General features: G+C 38.5%; 1 protein-coding gene across 8 annotated transcripts in view; it reads left to right on the forward strand.

Annotated features, from left to right (window-relative positions):
* Nucleotides 1-19,189, forward strand: part of PBRM1 (polybromo 1) — a 108,392-nt gene extending 89,203 nt beyond the window's left edge. For all 8 annotated transcript variants that reach the window (XM_081160317.1, XM_081160315.1, XM_081160312.1 and 5 more), the window contains 8 exons: nucleotides 2,875-3,058; nucleotides 3,627-3,837; nucleotides 4,456-4,657; nucleotides 7,992-8,156; nucleotides 11,495-11,650; nucleotides 14,531-14,601; nucleotides 14,712-14,928; nucleotides 16,392-19,189. In XM_081160317.1, coding sequence (XP_081016443.1) covers nucleotides 2,875-3,058; nucleotides 3,627-3,837; nucleotides 4,456-4,657; nucleotides 7,992-8,156; nucleotides 11,495-11,650; nucleotides 14,531-14,601; nucleotides 14,712-14,928; nucleotides 16,392-16,564 — 1,379 coding nt within the window. In that variant the 3' untranslated portion in view covers nucleotides 16,565-19,189. The remainder of the gene's footprint in view (nucleotides 1-2,874; nucleotides 3,059-3,626; nucleotides 3,838-4,455; nucleotides 4,658-7,991; nucleotides 8,157-11,494; nucleotides 11,651-14,530; nucleotides 14,602-14,711; nucleotides 14,929-16,391) is intronic.
* The last annotated feature ends 519 nt before the right edge of the window (nucleotides 19,190-19,708 follow it).

The following is a 19,708-nucleotide window of genomic DNA, read 5'->3' on the forward strand; positions in this document are numbered from 1 at the left end:
AAATATTTGCGATGTATATCATAGACAAATACCATATTTTCCTCATATGTGAAGAGCTCTCCTATAAAACAATTAGAAAAGATCAATATTCAACAGAAAAATGGGCAAAGGCTAAGAGAGAGAGCAGAAAGAAATAAGCAGTGATTCTTAAAACATACTCAACCTCAGCCAAAGAGAAATGAAAATTAAAACTACCCACATGCTCCTTTTTAAAAAAAATTACCTATCAAATTGTCAAAGATTCAGATGTCTGTTACTAGTTGACAAGAACATACAAAAGCAGCATTCACCCCCTTTATGTTGAGTTTACGTGTTAGTACAATCTCTATGGAAGGTTATTTCATAATACCTATAAAAATTAAAGTGTACATACCCTTTTGACCCAGCTTTTGTACTTTTAGAAATTTATACCTCAAATATATTCATCCATGTGGAAGTTAATGTGTCTTAAATTATTTATATCATCGTTTTACTATAATGGGAAAGCAAAAATTTGGAAATAACCTAAATATTCATCAATAAAGAATTAGTTTCAATAACCATAGTACATTAATACCATTAATTCTCAAGATATATTATTTTGCAACAAAGTTTAAGTGTAAAACAATATAAGCAATATGCTGCTATTTGTAAGTTTCTTATTGTTAATTACACATAACATAAAGTGCAGCATTTTAACTATTTGTTAAGTATACAATTCAGTGACATTAAGTCCATTGACAGTACTGTGCAGCCATCATCACAACGATTACCTATTTCTCCCTCTCCCAACACCTGGTAATACATGTTCTCCTTTTTGTCTCTATGAGTTTTACCTATTCTAGGTACCTCATGTAAGTGAAATCATGCAATAGTTGTCCTTTTGTATCTGGCTTATTTCACTTAGCAAAATGTTCTCAGGGTTAATTTCTATTATATCATATAACAGAATTTTATTCCTTTTTAAGGCTGATTGTATTCCATTGTGTGTGTATATATATAACATTTGGTTAATTCATTTATTTGTTAATGGACATATGGGTGGTTTCTACCTTTTGGTCATTGTGGGTTATGTTGCTATGAAAATTGGTTTACAGCCCGGCCGGGCGTGGCTCAGCGGTTGAGCGTTGACCTAGGATCCAGGCGATCAGGGTTCGATTCCCAGTCAGGGCACGTGCCGGAGTTTCGGGCTCCATCCCCAACAGGAGGCATGCAGGAGGCAGCTGATCAATGACTCTCTCATCATTGATGTTTCTATCTCTCTCTCCCCCTCTCTTTTCCTCTCTCTGAAATCAATAAAGATATATTTAAAAAAGAAAGAAAGAAAGAAAGAAAGAAAGAAAGAAAGAAAGAAAGAAAGAAAGAAAGAAAGAAAGAAAGAAAGAAAGAAAGAAAATTGGTTTACAGTATCTATATGAGTCCCTGCTTTAAGTTCTTTTGGGTATTTATGTAGAAGTAGAATTGTGCCCGGCCAGGTGTGGCTCAGTGGTTGAGCATCGACCTAGGATCCAGGAGATCGGGATTCAATTCCCAGTCAGGGCTCAATCCCCAATTGGGGGTGTGCAGGAGGTAGCCAATAAATGACTCTCTCATCATTGATGTTTTTATTTCTTTCTCTCCCTCTCCCTTTCTCTCTCTGAAATCAATAAAGATATATTTAAAAGAAAAACAAAAAGGAAGTAGAATTTCTGGATTATATAGCAACTATATTTAACTTTTTAAGAAATTGCCAACTGTTTTCCACAGCAGCTGTACTATTTTACATTCCCACCAGGGTTCCAGTTACTCCACATCCTTGTCAACACTTATTATTTTCCTTTTTTTTAAATGTAATAACCATCCTAATGGGTTTGAAGTGGTATCTCATTGTGTTTTTCATTTGCATTTTCCTTATGATTAATGATGTTGAGCATCTTTTCATGTGCTTATTTGCCATTTGTATATCTTTGGAGAAATATCTCTTCAGATCCTTTGCCTATTTTTTTTTAACCTTTTTTTTTTTTTTTTTTTTTTAAAGAATCATTTAGTAACTTTTAGAGAGGAAAGGACAGGGGGAAAGAAATGTCAATGGGAGACTGCAACATTGATTGGCTGCCTCCTGCATGCCCCCTACCCGGGGTTGACCCCAAAACCTGGGCATGTGCCCTTGACCGGAAATCTAACCAGCAACCTCCTGGTGCATGATTGATGCCCAACCAACTGAGCCACACTGGCCAGGGCCCTTGGCCTATTTTTTAATTGGATTATTTGTCTTGTTGAGTTGTAGGGGGTCTTTATATATTCTTGATACTAAATTCTTACCAGAAATATGATTTGCAGATATTTTCTTCTGTTCATTGGATTGTCTTTTCACTTTCTTGATAGTGTCTTTTGAAGCAAAAAACTTTTAAATTTTGATTAAATCCTGTTTATCTTTACTTCATTTGGTTGCTTGTGATTTTAATGTCACATCTGTGAAACCATTGCCTAATAAAAGGTCACAAAGATTTACACCTATGTTTTCTTTTAAGAGTTTTATGGTTGTAGCTTTTACGTTTAGATCTCTGATCCACTGTGAGTTAATTTTTGTATATGGTATGGGGTAGGTTTCAAACTCATTTCTTCTGCATGTGGAAGTCCAGTTGTCCCAGTACTATCTGTTGAAGCAACCATTCTTTCCCGTTGAATTGTCTTGGCACCCTTGTCGATTTCCCATAAAAACCCAATCGTATCAGTTTATTTCTGTACTTTCAGTTATATTCCATTTACCAACGTGTTTATCCTTATGCTTGTGTATACCCTTTAAATCTTCTGACTTTTGAATCAGGTGATTGTATTAATTCAAAAATAATAAAAATTTAAAATGTTAGCTATAACCACAATGTACTGTAACTTCTCTCCAATTTGCTCTTTCAGGAAAGTGTGCTGTGTTGTCATTTAAGGACTTCCTCTCCTGCAGGCCAACTGAAATACCAGAAAATGATGTTCTGCTTTGTGAGAGCCGTTACAACGAGAGTGACAAGCAAATGAAGAAATTCAAGGGATTGAAGAGGTTTTCACTCTCTGCTAAAGTGGTAGATGATGAAATTTATTACTTCAGGTAAAGCTTGAAAAACTAAAGAAGAAAGAACACTTTAGCTCTTAATAGTAAAACTGATATCAAAATAGTGTAGTGCAGGGTGGTTTTTTTTGTTTGTTTTTTTATTAGGTTTTTAAACTAGAGCAGCATACATTTTAAATAGAAAAAATTAATTAAAGATTAAAAGAAATCCTCATAATCTGCTGAGATGTGGTAACTGCTCTAACGGTGCTATTGGCATAGACTCCAGTAATTGTAATGTGGAGGCAGAAATCTTTGGTTCTGGTTCATAATTTCTGTTAAAAGATTGCACAGTTCCACAGATTACGAAAATTCTTTTCACTATATAAGCAACTAGATCCCAACTTTGGACCCAATACTTTGTGGGTATTTAGCAGAATCCTTAAAAATCAAGCATCTGTAAGTAGGTGTGACTTTATAAATACACATTTAAGTTCTTTTCCTTGCTGACTTAGAGTGTGCTTTGCAGATTGCAGGTAGTAATTTCTAGATATTAAGGCAGAACACTGCTTTCTAACCAGTCCTGGAGTCGCGTTAGGTAATTTTCTTTTTATGTCACTTCTTTTAGAAAACCAATTGTTCCACAGAAGGAGCCCTCACCTTTGTTAGAAAAGAAGATCCAGTTACTAGAAGCTAAGTTTGCTGAGTTAGAAGGTGGAGATGATGATATTGAAGAGATGGGAGAAGAAGATAGTGAGGTCATTGAGCCTCCTTCTCTGCCTCAACTTCAGACTCCCTTGGCCAGTGAGCTGGATCTCATGCCCTACACACCCCCACAGGTGAAGGTGACAAGTTCCTGTTACTTGTCTTATTCCAGGCTTTAGTTTGCAGCAGACTCAAACCAAAGTAAGGAGACATCCAGACCCTACATATGTGAGTTTCAATCTAGAATTCTGCAGGAAGGAACAGGGCTTTTCTTTCTCAATGCCATTAATTATTTAAAATTTAATACATTTTTAAAAATTTCATACATTGTTGTTTTTAATGGCAAGTTTAGTTAGAAAGCTCTCCTTGCCTCGTGTTGAAGAAAAACAGTGAGGAACAGCATCATCCTGTTACTTTTATTTCCCCTATATTTTTAGTCTCTTCTTTAGGACCTCATTTTTTGGTTGAGGTGATCCGTGTTGGTATTTTTTCTCATACAGAATTTTCTCAAGACTTAATTATGAGGTCACCATTACAGATTGCTGTCATAGAATTCAGTGAAATTTCCATTTATTTCTTATATGGTAAGAGGCAAGGAAGAGCTGTATTTTAACCAAGAAAATTGCCTTCTATAAAGTGAACATGTTTATAAAATAGTAACTATTGAATCAAATGTTCCTGGCTTCCAGAAACTTTGAGCAGTTAACCAAATACAATGTTCTGATGCACTCTAAGAGTTTTCTGTCTTACAGTCTACCCCAAAGTCTGCCAAAGGCAGTGCAAAGAAGGAAGGCTCCAAACGAAAAATCAACATGAGTGGCTACATCCTGTTCAGCAGTGAGATGAGAGCTGTGATTAAGGCCCAGCACCCAGACTACTCTTTTGGGGAGCTCAGCCGACTGGTGGGGACAGAATGGAGAAACCTTGAGACAGCCAAAAAAGCAGAATATGAAGGTAAATAGAGACTAGGCACAACTGTCTCAGCTTTCTAAGCAAGGGGATGTTTTCAGGAATGCACGTTCATAGACAGGTTTTACTCTCTTATTCTTACCACTTGCACATGAACTTTGTGTTGGGGACTGTCTCAAATGGCTCCCATCCAACACTTTAAATATCAGCATTGTCCTGACTAAGCAAGCGCTGCCCCTGACTTGGCCTCTGATCCTTGTATGGGTTTTTGTTTTGTTTTTCCCAAAAAAATCTCTCAAACCAGTATTTTGCTCTTAAAAACTGCATGATTTTCTTCTTTCATTGAGTCCTGTAAGCATACATGTGTTAAGCTGGGGAACGATTGTACAAAGATATTAGATATAATTTTGGTTAAAATTCATCTGAAAGTTGGCTTTCAAAATCAGTGGTCTTCTATTATGGCTCTTGATAAGCCATATGTTTAAACTTCATCCTGAAGCTTAGCTGAAGCGCTTGGTTTCTTAGGCCAGTCCTGGCCTGTGCTGTGTCTGCATTCAGTTACTTTTAAGGCACTTGGGGTCTCTTTGATAAAGCTCAACTGCCTTTGTTTTCCTTTTACTCTATAAGTAAATCATTTTGGGCCATGAGCTGTATCATTCAGGGATTTGGTGGTTCTTAGCCATGAGGGACAAATACTTTTGTTTGTTTTTCTGTTTCTTTGTTTTTTAATATTATTCATGGCTTTAATAAAGAAATAAATAGTAACCATTAGATTAGGCAGGACTGTTGCCCTTGGAGCGGTATTATTTCCATTTGGAATTGTATGTAATCGTTTATTTTGCCAGTTTAGAGCCATCGCTCAGTGGTTGACCCCAGTGGTCAACCATTACTCTGCTTGGCCGATTCCAAATCCATTATTTTCCATCAAACAGAAATTAATTGTTAAGGCTGTCCCTTTATTACAGTTTTTGGAGTTTCAGAAAAAGAATTTTTTTTTCCAATTTTTTTTTTCCAATTATTATAATTGATTGGTTATTATAAAACTATCTGACAGGCATCCCCAAGGAGCTTCTGCAGAACCCTATTCCTACAAGATTCTCAGCCAAAAACCACTTGTGGCAAAACTAGTTTGAGAAGAACTCCAAACATTTTTTCTCTTGGCAACTTATAGTGCATATTCATTCTTATATTAAAATCTTTAAGACCTATAGTAAAGAATCTTTTTTTCACCTGGCATTTTCTGAAACTTGGCCAAGTATTCATGTAATACCATTAATATCCTAAAAAACTAATATATTATAGAACATACTTTGAGAAACCCTAGTCAGTTTCATAAGAACTGAGAACTTTGGTATTTCTGACCTTAGTGAAGGTTAAAACCAAATATATCACTCAGTTGGGAGGAGTGTTGGAAATGAAGCTCACATGGGTATAAAGCCTGGTCCAGGGTAAATAAAGCTAATACTATATGGCTGGTTATTTAAATTGTGAACAAAAGAGAGAAAAGTGTCTGGAGGCAATGTACAAGTAAAAACGCTGGAGCAGGGCTGAAGAGAGGAAGAAATGATGGCTCCTGGGAAATTCTCCCAAAATCAAAAGGGAGGCTGAAATTCATGAGAACCAAGTGAGAGTGAGTTATATGACTCAGCAATGTCTGCCTGAGACACAGAGTCTGAACTTTTGTTTTGACCCATTGAATTCAAAACCCAAAGTTTGGAGTTTGGCTGGTTTCATTTAATAATTTTCTTTTCCAAGACAACCCAAGTGGGCTTTCCCCAGAAAGAGCCATCAGTAGCCAATCCAGTATTTGATCCACAAGCCTGAATTTTTCTATTTTCAGCTCCATTTTTTGCTCTCCTGTTTTACTGTGCCATTTGTGTAACGAAAATACTAGAATTTAATGTGGGTGGTCTAGATCACTGCTAGCTCAAGGAAATAAACAGATTGTTTAAATGGCCTTTGTCCCTCACGTTCATTGTACAGAGGATTTGTAAACTGGGACAGTGTTAGTGAATGATGACAAGTATGCAGGCAACTGTGTCGCAGCTGAAGATGATTTGCCTTGTTTGACTTTTCGCATTCTTACATAAAGGAGAACTGAAGCTGTTGCTTCTTGATTCTCTTTAAAGCCATGTGACCTCAAGCTATTTTCCCCCTCCATAGATCAGCCAGTGGGTAGGCCTTTTGAATTCTATGTTGGAGGGTCAATGTGTGGCAGTTGGAGTGTGATACCAGGAGCCAGGGCCACAGGTTGCTGGTTCTCTCTGTATTCTTGGACAAGTCACTGCCTGTCTCCCAGCCTCAGTTTACCCAGATGAAGAGTGGGAAAGATTGCCTATTTATGAATGGTGAAGCAAAATAAACCCTGTATTGTGGGATCTTTGGGAATATACATTTTTAGAGTTCCCTAGTAAGGGTCCAGCCTGCTAGCTCCCAAAAAAGACTGGGAATGTGATCATTGGGGCTACTGGCTATGGAGATGAAGACAGAGTAAGTAGCTCAGAGGAGTGAGGGGTATAGCAAGGTGTGTTCCACAGCCCAGAACTGGCACAAGCAAATGCTCCTCTTGAATTTCAGATGAAGTAATAGTGAATTCTGGAACTTTTGCTGATTTAGGGTGATTTATGGTCAGTATTGAACTGCTCAGCTTCAGGAAACCTGGTTCTGTCAGTATATTGTCCATTGCTTCATATGTGAATATATATTTCCCTTCTTTTGATGACTATAGCCTGGAGTATCATGCATTTTTTCCCCTTGGGGTTTATTAAACATGATCTCTTTGCTTCATTAGAATGTAGAAATTAGCGTTTAATGTCTCTAAAACCTTGTGGAGGAGGCAATGAGCTACTTTTCCCTTACAGAGTTAATTTTCTTCAGCTGCTAAACCCCATGACACTAATAACAAGAGTTCTCAAATCTTAGTAAAATTGGGTGCAAGGAATCAGGAAAATATAGTAAGTAACAATTGTGCCAAAAATTATAATGGGCCATGGAATTGCTTCATGTTGAAATTATAAATAATTTGCAATGCTTTTAATACTAGAATAATGGTAGCGCTTCTCATCTTCAGGGTGCCTTGTGAGATTAACCACATTGGTTACGCTGTTTAAATAAAACCTGTGCTTTCTGAATGTGTGTTGCAGTCTTAACATTCTTGAAATCTTTGCAGACCAGTTCTCAAGATGGGATAGGAAAGCTGGACTCTAGTTTACCAAGTGAAATCGGCCCGAATCCTCCTGTGTTGAGACTAGTCATCTACTGTTCCTTCCATTGAGACAGAACTGTTACTTGTGTTTTTATTAGTCCTGTTGAATGCAATGGATGGTATTTTGAATTCCTGGGTTAAAAACAGAATTGAAAATCTGAAATGCCTTTACAGAGCGGGCAGCTAAAGTTGCTGAGCAGCAGGAGAGAGAGCGAGCAGCACAGCAACAGCAGCCGAGTGCTTCTCCCCGAGCAGGCACCCCTGTGGGGGCTCTCATGGGGGTGGTGCCACCACCAACACCAATGGGGATGCTCAATCAGCAGTTGACACCTGTTGCAGGTAAAAACAGGAGCTAAGACCATTTTTTTCCACTTTAAGAAATTCCTTCATTTTTTTTTTTCTCCAATGAGGAGTAGGCCACAGTCTCTAGTCTTTTCTATGACAGATTCAAAGTTTGAAGTCATCCATGTTGTCCTTACATTGCCTTTCCCATATGGGCAATGCCTCCCCTCTGCCCCAGAAATGGGCCCTGGGCCTAATCCTGGGAAATGGTAGGGAGCAGCTCTTCCCTAGCTGTGGGCATGGTCTAGCGCTGTTCTCTACCCCACACTGCGCTTGATAGAGCATTATAGCAGAAAATATAAATAGACCCCAAATTCTCTTCTGGAGAGACTTCCAAAATACAAAACTAGTCTTTAGGTGATGTTGATTTTCCCATCTCATTCCAGTATTCAGTTTGCCTTGTTCTGCTGCAGCCATCCTTTAAAAAAGACTGACCATTTCAAAGGATTTTTGACAATGAATTATAAATCCTTTCTTGGTCACCAGTGTGCATGACTGCTAAGTGGAATACAAAGTCCTTATTCAATTCATTGTGCCCACTCTGTAATGCTTTTCTATTTAATTACATTAAACTGCATTTTCTGTTAGTATCCCAGTCACATATTTTAAAAGAAAGGAAAAAAAAGATGAATGTGGTTTGCTTGTGTGTGTTGTCTCTGGTTCTGGTAGCCATAGCAAATTTGGCTCTTCTTGAATTGGATATCCTTGTCTGGCATGCCTCCAATGAGAAGCCTGCAGACCACGTCTCGGGTCCCTCCTTCATGATCTCTCTAAGCCTGGTGAGGCCTATATAAGCCCCCTTTCTTAAGCAAAAGCAGTCTGACCTCTTTTCATAGGGAGTCTAAGACAGTGTTGTTCAAGGCAGGCTTATTGGGATGCTCTTTTTGGTTTTGTTTTTGCTTTTGCTTTTTTTGCATTTGCTTTTTGAGGAAGAGTAGCATAGGAAAACTTTTCCATTGTCGCTCCTACCTTTCATGATGGCAAGTTCTCAAATGCACTGTCGCTGAACTCAGCAGTTGCACTCGCCAAAGCACATCTGAATCATGGCTTTTCAGTACTTTCAGTGTAACTGATGTTGATCTAACAAATCTCATAATTGCCTGCTCTATTCCATGGCCCATTTTGGTTAATGGGGTTCCAAAGGTTTTTAGAAATCAGGCCTTGAACATGGGGACTTTGAAAGTTAGAATTCCCTTGTTGATATCCTGTTTTGTTCTATTTGATGTGTGATATTGTAGCGCTGTGCCCTTGACTAAAAAGCCCAGGGACACATTAACAAAATGAATTCAAACAGCTAAAAACATTTTAAAAAAACGAAAAGAAAAAAAACCAGCAGCTGCAGCATTTTAGCTCCCTGTTGGGGAACAACGTCATAGAGCTCTGATGGGTGAGGAGGGTGGGCTGCCTTTTAGAAAGCCCCTATTTCATTACGAAGAGCGTGCTGCCCAGACTTCTGGGCCATGGGCATGAAGGGCAAGCATTCCCTATAGTCACCAGTCTACAGTGGAAACTTTGCAGCTAACGGTGATTGTTCATGGGTTTACAGGTTGCATAGGGCCTAAGTCTTAGCCTTGTTGCTGTCTGAAACCAGCTTTGCTTACAAGCATTGAAGCTCATTTGAACACATGTGACTGGGATAATAAATGCCAAAGTACAGTTTAATGAAGACAAGTGTCATGTCTTTCAGTTCTTAATTTCTTCAACCACAGCCCGTGAAGGGTGCGTTCAGATGGGCTTTTGTAATTGAAAGCAAAGTCTCCTAACATTCTTAAATTCCCTAAAAGCTATATCTGGTGGTGGTGTTAAAAGGCAGTTTGGCAACATTGGATCTCCTCATGTTTAAAGTGATGGTGTCTGTTCAAAAGTAGTTTTTATTCTCTGAACTCTGATTTTTTAAAAATGAAACTCATAATCCTATTTTATGTATAGAGGTATTATTTTAAATTGTCTTATTGGTTTGTGTAATTGTAAGTTTTTCAGTTAGCTTAGATGTGACTCATGAAGCAGGCTGAATCAATCTCAGAATTATCAGTAATTATAGCTTTAAGAGACTGAACTTTTATAAATAAATATCTTTAAAATAATTCTTTAGGGAAAAGTCAAAGAGTAAAATTCTTAGAATCTGGAGTTTTTCACTATTTCCCTGAATCCCTCTACAAAGAGTATTTTATAAAAATGAGGTTTGGCACCAGTCCCTCAACCCTCCCTTTGTGCAAGAAGTTGTGACCAAAGGTGATTGCATTTTGGGGGAAAGTATTATGTTTTGTTCATTGTGATCATTTCAAATCCTAGAAAAGTCAAGTTGTTTTTCTTGCTTAAAAAAATGTCGTGTGGCTTCAAAGGTCTTTTGATAGGTGAGTCTTTGACATTTTGAAATTATTTTCCTCCTTTCACTCCTTTTGCCAAAAATACTTTTCTTGAAATTCTTCCCTAGCCAGCAGAAAATATTTTATCATGTGAAGATGCACTTTGAAAATAAAGGAATAAGAGCCTTTGTTCACAGAAATTCTGTACCTCATTTAAAATGCTCCCTGTTAAATGAAGGTTTATGTGAGGACATTTGTGAGCGTGGAGACAGTGATGACAATTGACATTTTCTCATGTCAACAGAGCCTGATTCTCCAGCCATTCCTCCCTTAGGTCTGCTTGCAGGCTACAAGTGACCTGAGCTTAGGTTGGCTTGAGAGGGTTTAGGTTTTATCTTTAACTTGTTTTGAGATCTAAAGAAATATCAGACATTGTGATGGCTCTTAGCAGTTTACCGGCTCAAGCTCGAGCTGCAACGATGGGGCTAGAAAGGAGGAGGAATGGATGTAAAAATCTTGAAAAATTCTTGCCATCCTCCCCCAAGCTGGAGAACCATGCTTTGTGATCAGGGCTGTGCGCCTCATTTCCCTCCATTCCAATTTCCCCTCATGTGTTCCCATGATAGGCATATGAGTGTGGGCAGAGTGGAATGATGGGGTTATTACTGTTCAATTAGAATTGCAGTGGCAGAACTGGTCACTCTGAACAGCTTGCAATATCATGACCTTGGGAAGGCTGTTACTGGAACTCCTCTTTATTTTTAACTGAAAACATGCATTATATTTATCCTAGGGAAAATAACTACAATTAATAATATACTAAGTACTAATTCATCCAGAAATGTTGGGTTTCATATTTATAACTTTTTATTTTGTTCATTATTGCAACAAAATAATTGCACTAATTGCCGTTGTTCATGCAATACTAAGGGTGCTTTATTCATTAGTAGTGCATGTGGGAGGTTTGTTGTTACTTAGCTCATGTTGCATGTTAATGATGCATGTCTGAAATTTGTTGTGTCCTTCAAGGCATGATGGGTGGCTATCCGCCAGGCCTTCCACCTTTGCAGGGCCCAGTTGATGGCCTTGTTAGCATGGGCAGCATGCAGCCACTTCACCCTGGGGGGCCTCCACCCCACCATCTTCCGCCAGGTGTGCCTGGCCTCCCGGGCATCCCACCACCGGGTAAGAACTTCATCCTCATTCGCTCATTAATCTCATCTTTGTGTTCTCTATTTTCTCCCTCAGCCAGTTGTTTTAAGAGGCACTTATTGCCCCTTGTGGGCAGCCCTTCCTACCCTGAGAATCCCAGGGATGTCAGCGGCAGGACCTATCCTGTGTGTAGAGCAACTGGCTGTCTAGCAGCAGCACAGGACACATGGCAGAGACCAGATTTAGCAGACCAAGGGGCAGGAGGCAATCTCTAAAATCACACAATTTGGCATGTGTTAAAAAAGTCAGACACAATCTAGACTATGTCCTCTTTATCAGTGAATAAAATTTTTCACATTGCTAGTTGAGAGTCACATAGAAAAGCACTTTTTGCTCCTGAGTGCATTTCTTCCTCTGATTCAATTCTTATCTCACAGGATCTTCTTGTATAGGGTCTCTGTCTCCTGCTTTCAAACAGCACTTCTAAGGGGATTGCACTGAGCTAGTTTTCTGTGTCTGAGTCCCCTAAGAAGCATGACGTAACATTTTAAAGAATAACATAGTCCACTCTAACTGTAGACACTGGTTTATCTGTCGACAGCAGCTCAGAAGTTATTTCACAAAGAAACATATAAATGAAGTCAACATATAGCTACAGTGTTACTTTATAATTAATTAGTAAGTTGAAAGATTATTATCAAAGGAAAAATCACAAGTTCCCATATTAATTGTCGTCATGTTCAAAAGAACTGACCCTTAGCTATAATCTAGTTGGAGGGAATGTGACCTTAAGGTGACTTGGAATTGCATTTGGTCCCTTATCCAAAATATCAGCTAAAGGCCCAGCCCAGATGATAAAATGAAGCAACATTAGATTTGCTTACACCAGTATTGGACCTACTGATCATAGGGTTATACAGAGTTCCAAACGATACTTCAGAGGGTACACCCAGCAGTGTGCAGGGTGAGCAAACATGGTGGCTTGACCTAGAACCTCCAGCCACACACTGTAATGACTAGAGAATGGTCATAACTCCACAAAAGTGTTTGATCTAGATATATCCAGAGGAGGAAATGTTTGTGGGAGTACATGCTTCATTATGGAAATAGTGGCCTGTGTGTGAGTTGCTATTACAGCGGAAGTCAGTCATAAAATGGGTATGCCCATGTGGTATATAGAATTGGCCTTAATTCAGTGCCTTCTCACCTTGGCATAGGGTGTCTGACTGAGTCAGCCAGACCAGATTGGAGCTGACTTCTAGGTGCACATGGGGCTCAGTGGGAGCCATATCTAAAGCCAGTAAGTACAGTGTAGGTAGCAGATATCTTTGGTGGGTGTTGGGGCACTGCTGTTTGCCTTTCAATTTAAGTTGAATTTAATTCAGTGTAAAATTTGAAAGGAACAACACACTGGATTGTAGTCAGGGAGACAGGGAAGAAACCCTCTTAGTGCTTACACACATTTCTGATCAGGCTTTGAGAAGAGGAGAATTTAGTGAAGAACTCTGGGGACTTGGCGCACATTCTCACCTGCTGCTCCCTTGAATGGCATTTGTAAATAGAGGAAGCAGAGGGGGCTGCTGATTTGTTTGTGCTGCTCTGCAAAGATTGATACAGGCAGCTCAGGGAGGCCCACTGTATTATAGAATCTAAGTCTGGTGAGTGGGAGGCAGGGGTTAATAATATGTTGCTGGAAAAGCAGCTTACCCACCACAACCTCTTCATTCACAAGTAGTCATTAGGGTCCTACCATGGTGATCCAGGTATCCTTCTGGGTACTTAAAATATAAAAAATTCCTGACTTGTAAACAGAAAGCTTATTTTTACTTATTATTTTCTCTCTAACAAATGTCTAATACCTCCTGGAAGTAGCATTTAGTAATTCTGAACCTTAGAATATTGGGCTGGTTCTGCCTGGACAAAATAATAACATTTGAATCCAGAGGAACTATCTAGAATATGATGTCAGCTCCTCTTGATGCTTTTATGCAGCCAGCAGGATTTGTTTCAGGTTTAAACAACAACTCACCAGGATTCTGGTTGTAGTTTGTTAGTTTTTAGTGAACTGGGTTTCTTGCCTCTTTCTTTGTTTTGAGAACAGTAAATGGATGGTCCTGAGATGATTAAAATAACCCTACACACTAAATTTAAGACATCTCATTATTATCAACTAGTACCTGTGAGACAGAAATTGTTTATGAGGAGTCACCAAGAGAAGTTTACAAAATTATTATCAGATATATACTCAGATATAGTAGAACCATGATTTCTTTCTCTTTCCCTTCATTTTGCATTTGAAATGATAGCCCTCTTCAAAATGCTACGCTATTAAATGGAAGCGCCCTCTCTGAGCCAGCATTAGTGACTCCAGTCAGAACCAGAGGTGCTGGTGGCCTGTGAGGGGACAGCAAGGATGAGCCTCCAGCCTCCACAAAGCTCATTTAACTATGCACTTGCACAACCTCTTCCCTGTGTCCTTATGTCCCACCACACTGCATACCACTGAGCCTGATTGAATGCCATTACTACTGAAGTTAAACACAGGCTTCAGTTACAGGAAAATGTGTTGTCAGAAGAAAAATATCTTGAAAAAAGAGGTGCGTTCTGACTGTGGCTTACCTAGGGAAATACTAGAATTTTTGCAAGGTTCAAATCATTTCTAAGCCATGAATAATTAATACACATCTGACAAGTTGTACTAGCATTGTAAAGTACCTAGGAAACAAAAAAATAGGAATTTTCTGTTTGAATGCCACATCCTATTTTGGGTGCATAGGGTTCCTATCCACAAAGACTCAAAGGCAGAGAGATCCATAGGCTTGCATTATAAATGGCACCATTTCTTATCAGACAGTAGTTTTTCAGTCTTATCAACCAGAGCCCCTGATTGAGACGTTGCATTCTGAATTACAGGTGTAATGAACCAAGGGGTGGCCCCTATGGTAGGGACTCCGGCACCAGGTGGAAGTCCATATGGACAGCAGGTAAGCCTCCCAGTTGGATTTTCTAAGACTTGACAGAATTTACATTATCCTCTTTTTCAGAACATGTGCTGAGTATTTTTTCCCTCACTATGTGGTCTGTGCTCTTTCAGGTAGGAGTTTTGGGGCCTCCAGGGCAGCAGGCACCACCTCCATATCCTGGCCCACATCCAGCTGGCCCCCCTGTCATACAGCAGCCAACAACGCCCATGTTTGTGGCTCCTCCACCGAAGACCCAACGGCTTCTCCACTCAGAAGCCTATTTGAAATACATTGAAGGACTCAGTGCTGAGTCCAACAGCATCAGCAAGTGGGACCAGACTCTGGCAGGTAAGAAGAGTCCTTCTCACTAAGTCTTTATGAAATCCACGCTTCGTTCAAGTTCTCTTGCTGCTATTGGCATATTACAGCACAGGGCAAATATCCATTTTTCTTATGAAATAAAATAAATGGTATATTTAATAGAAGGGTTTGGAGCTTCTTCGTATATTGATATCACCTTTGAAAAAAAATTTTTTTTTCTGAATCTCAAAGTTTAGTTTTGTCCTAAGCATCACCATCATCTTTTTAAGTATATTCTAATTTTTTTCAAAAAAAAATTTTTAGGCATTTGAACGTTAGTATAAATGCATTTGAATAAATTAAAAATTATTTCACCTTGCCCAGCTGGGCGTGGCTCGGCGGTTGAGTGTCGACCTAGGATCCAGGAGATCAGGGTTCGATTCCCAGTCAGGACACATGCCCGGGTTGCGGGCTTGATCCCCAGTCGGGGCATGCAGGAGGCAGCCGTTCAATGACTCTCTCATCATTGATGTTTCTATCTCTCTCTCCCCCTCTCCTTTCCTCTCTCTGAAATCACTTAAGATATATTTTTGGGGGAGAAAAAAATTATTTCACCTTAAATTTTTTTTTCTTTTTTTAATCTTCACCCGAGGATATTTTTCCATTGCTTTTTAGATGGAGTGGAAAGGAGGGAGGAAGGTGGGGGGGGGGGAGAGAGAGAGAGAAACATCAATGTGAGAGAGATACATCAATTGGTTGCCTCCCATACACACCCCAAGTGGAGCTGGGGATGGACCTGCAACCTGGGTATGTGCCCTTGACTGGAAATCGAACCCAGGACCCTTCAGAGTGCAAGCTGATACTCCAACCACTGAGCCACACCTGCCAGGGCTCACCTCAATTAAAAAAAAGAAAGAAAGAAAATATGTTTCTGTTAACCTATCAAGTTAGTCATTTAGTTCAACATACTTAATGTCTTTTCAGTACAAACTAAAATAACTTGCCTAGTCTCTGGAAGGAAATTTGGAAGTTTCTACTTACTTCTTTATTTCTAAATCAAATTTGGTAATTTAATTTCTTTTAAGAGTAGTAGGTATGTTTTTCCTCTTTTCACATTTACCTTTTTAGGAGTTTTTCTTTGTATGGAAGTAATTATTAAGTATCAGGAGTGGCTACAACAAAGTATTAATGACCCGATCTTTTAGGTGTTTGTATAGCTCTTTTGTGAAGTCATTATTATAAATTAGATAATTTCTAAAATGCAAAGCATAAAACAAGACATCCCTAGCTAGGTAGTCTCATACCTAAGTAAAGTAGTTTTCTAAAAACCAAAATGTCTAATAAAATGATACAAGAAATTTGCTTGGAAATATTCTGCAGAGTTAAAATTCACAATTAATAAATCATAGTGTTTTTATGTTCCAATAAATCTATCAGACCTTAGGACTGAGGGACAATTTGTTACCTTAAAATTACTATTTATATTCCTCTGTCTGCACTTTAATTTTCAGCTCGAAGGCGTGATGTCCATTTGTCAAAAGAACAAGAGAGCCGCCTACCCTCTCACTGGCTGAAAAGTAAAGGGGCCCACACCACCATGGCAGATGCCCTCTGGCGCCTCCGGGATTTGATGCTCCGAGACACCCTCAACATTCGCCAAGCATACAATCTAGAAAACCTTTAATCACATCTATTACGTTTCTTTTATAGAAGCATAAAGAGTTTTGTGGAATAGTAGCCACATAGTTACTGGGGGTGGGGGGAGGAACAAAGGCTGATAATTTTTATTGCATTTTACTGTACATCACAAGGCCATTTTTATATAAGGACACTTTTAATAAGCTATTTCAATTTGTTTTTGTTATATTAAGTTGACTTTATCAAATACACAAAGATTTTTTGCATATGTTTCCTTCGTTTAAAACCAGTTTCATATTGGTTGTATATGTAGACTTGGAGTTTTATCTTTTTACTTGTTGCCATGAACTGAAACCATCAAAGGTTTTGTCTTGGATTGGGGTTTTTGGTTTTTTGTTTTTATAAAAGAACAGTGGGGGGAGGGGAATATACAACACACACACGTTTACAGATTAGTTTAAGTTGATAATGAAATGTGAAGTTGGTCCTAGTTTACATCAGAGAGGGAGTGTACTTGTGTCTGTTTCATGTGCCTGACTATCTTAAGCCACTTTAGCAAAAAGTGTTTGTTACAGGTGAAGTGAAAGATTGTTATTTAGGTTATATGTGTTTGGCAGACATGGCACATCTGCTCTATTAACTCAAGAGGCTCGCTGCAGAAATCTGAAGTCAGTGCTGTGCATCCTTCTGCAGCTGGTGCATCTCCCAGACACCTGGAAGGAGCCTTTTTCTTGTGCTGAGTTAGCTATCTTTGGTGTCAGTTATTTTTATAGAACATGTGCACAACCCTGAATTATATTTAGTTTTGACAGGTAAGTTTAAGGGTACTTTTGATCTATTTATAATAATTCACAATTTATGCCTATACATGTTAGATGATTTAAAATTTTAAATCTCTTACATTGAAAAACATTGAAGTTCATCTTGAAGAAAGCATTGAGGCGTCCGTGGAGGTAATTTATTTTTAAACATAACACCTAACCTGACATAGGGAAGGGGGTGCATCACCAGATATGAGCTGTGTCAGAAGCATAATTGTAAATGGTAAATCGCCTGCATATGCAAATGTTTTAGCATTCTTTGTTTCCTCATCAGATGTGGCTTTTTTTTCTTCTTCTAAGTTTCATCGTTGTAATTCTCAACAAGAAATTTAAAACTTTCTAAAATATTTAAAATTTAGCCTGTGCTTTTAAATTTCAAGAGAAAGGAATCATAATTTAAGAAAATGCTCATGAAAAAGATCATTACAGATCCCAAACACTTGGGTTTGATGACCCTGTCTCTCTTATATGACCCTAGAATAAACATTTGGAGGCAGTGTATGATGTTCAGGCAGGTAAAAAGCACCAAACATGGAACAGGGTTTCACTAGGCCTTTTGGAAACCTGCTTTGTTGTAACAAGGTGGTTGCCATTGTGGTTGACCTTCCACTGCTGTTTGTAATTTAAAAGAGTGACTCTCAGAGGATACTTTTTTTCTTTTAGTCTGGTATGACTCAATACCTGGATATTTAATTACCATTCTTACTATAAATCATGGGGACAAAAGAGTGTAGAATGGAAAAAAGTCTCTTGTATCTAGATAGAAGGCCCTTGTAACTTAATTGCCTATAGTCAACCACTGGATCTCAGTTTGCATCAAGTATTTTAAATAATTCCGAATTTTTAAAAAATGTATTACAGTAGTATGTCAGTACCTTATTGTTAAACTGAATCAGATAAAGAAATCTTCAGTTCCTGGTTATTTGGGCCATTGAATCATCATGGATTGTATAATACAATCAGATTATTTTATTTCTAGACATCCTTGAATTACACCAAAGAACCTGAAATTTAATTTTGGTTAAGTTATTTATTTATTTCATGTGCCCATTTTATTTCCCTTTTTAAGGCCTGGGTGAGACTTCTTGGGAAGCCTCTAAAAACTCTTTACTGTGGGCTATATGTGGGGCATTAGAAACCAGAGCACTCCTCCTCTGGGCTCCTTCCCAGTATCTGGAGGTGCTGTAGGAACCATAGATCCGGCCAGGAGCTTCTCTAAGGCAGTGCAAAGCCAGGCCAAGGGGTCACTAGACAGGCCCTAATTAAGTTTTTCTTTAAAAAAAAATATTTATTTTAGAATCATGTCTTTCTGTATATTAACTAGGAGAATATCAGTTAATACTTAGAATATAAGATTTGAGGTCATCCATCTTCCAAAAAAGAAAAACAAAAAAAAATTTCTGATTTAAGAAAGTACAAGTTAACTATACATCTTTTTTTTTCCCATGACTTTTAGGTACTGTAGTGATATGGCTTAGAAAGCATAATGGCCTAAGTATTTTCGAGATGTAAGTTCATGTGGAAAAGAATTGTGTTGGGGGGGGAGACTATAGGTTTAAAGTAGTATGTCCGCCAACTGATTTAAAAGGCCTTGAATTGTTTTGTTTTTGAAACCACCCCTCTCTTCCTATGAGGAAGAATTGAGAGGGGACATTTCTTTGTGTAAAACTTCCAAATTGGTGGTGTTGACTTTTGAGCTTGAAAATTTTCAGACCTGATTAAAACTTGGTTTATTCTAATTTCTGTATCAAAAGAGTTTTAAGTGGTAACTAGTCTTATAACATGTATGTATCATATTTTTGTTCATCTAAAGCTTTTTAATCCAAATAAAAATGGAGTTTGCAAAATGATTTGGATTAACCAGGTTTGGTTGTTCTCTTAAAGCTTGTGTCAGGTGTTAGCTTCAAGCAGGTTTAATTCCTGCAAACCTTGATTTTATGCTGACAGGGATATGGCTGCTAATTTAGGGGGAGAGAGCTCCTCAGAGTGTCTGGACACTGGTCCAGTGCTCAAGCTGCATGAACACAGAAGCCGAATATCACACTACAACCTGACATGCCCCACGACAAACCTCTCAGGCTGGTCATCAAGGAATTCCTAACATGTCCTCAGCGTGGGCAGAAATGCAGGTTTAAGTTAAAATCGAAGAGTTACTGATTGCAGAAGGTAAGGAAAGCATGTCCTAGATCATAAAACAATAACCCATTTCAAATAGTCAGCTGTCTGGCCAGAAAAGGTAAGTGTCCCAGGTATGTCTTTAACATGCTTATAAGCTCTTAAAACATGACCACACTTTTAATAGAAAGTGTTGGTAAAATCAACCGTTTTCCTCTAATATCACTTTGCAAAAATCCCTGTGGTTCTGTTCT

Source organism: Miniopterus schreibersii (genome assembly GCF_964146895.1).
Source record: "Miniopterus schreibersii genome assembly, chromosome: 15".
In the NCBI taxonomy this organism is placed as follows: domain Eukaryota; kingdom Metazoa; phylum Chordata; class Mammalia; order Chiroptera; family Miniopteridae; genus Miniopterus; species Miniopterus schreibersii.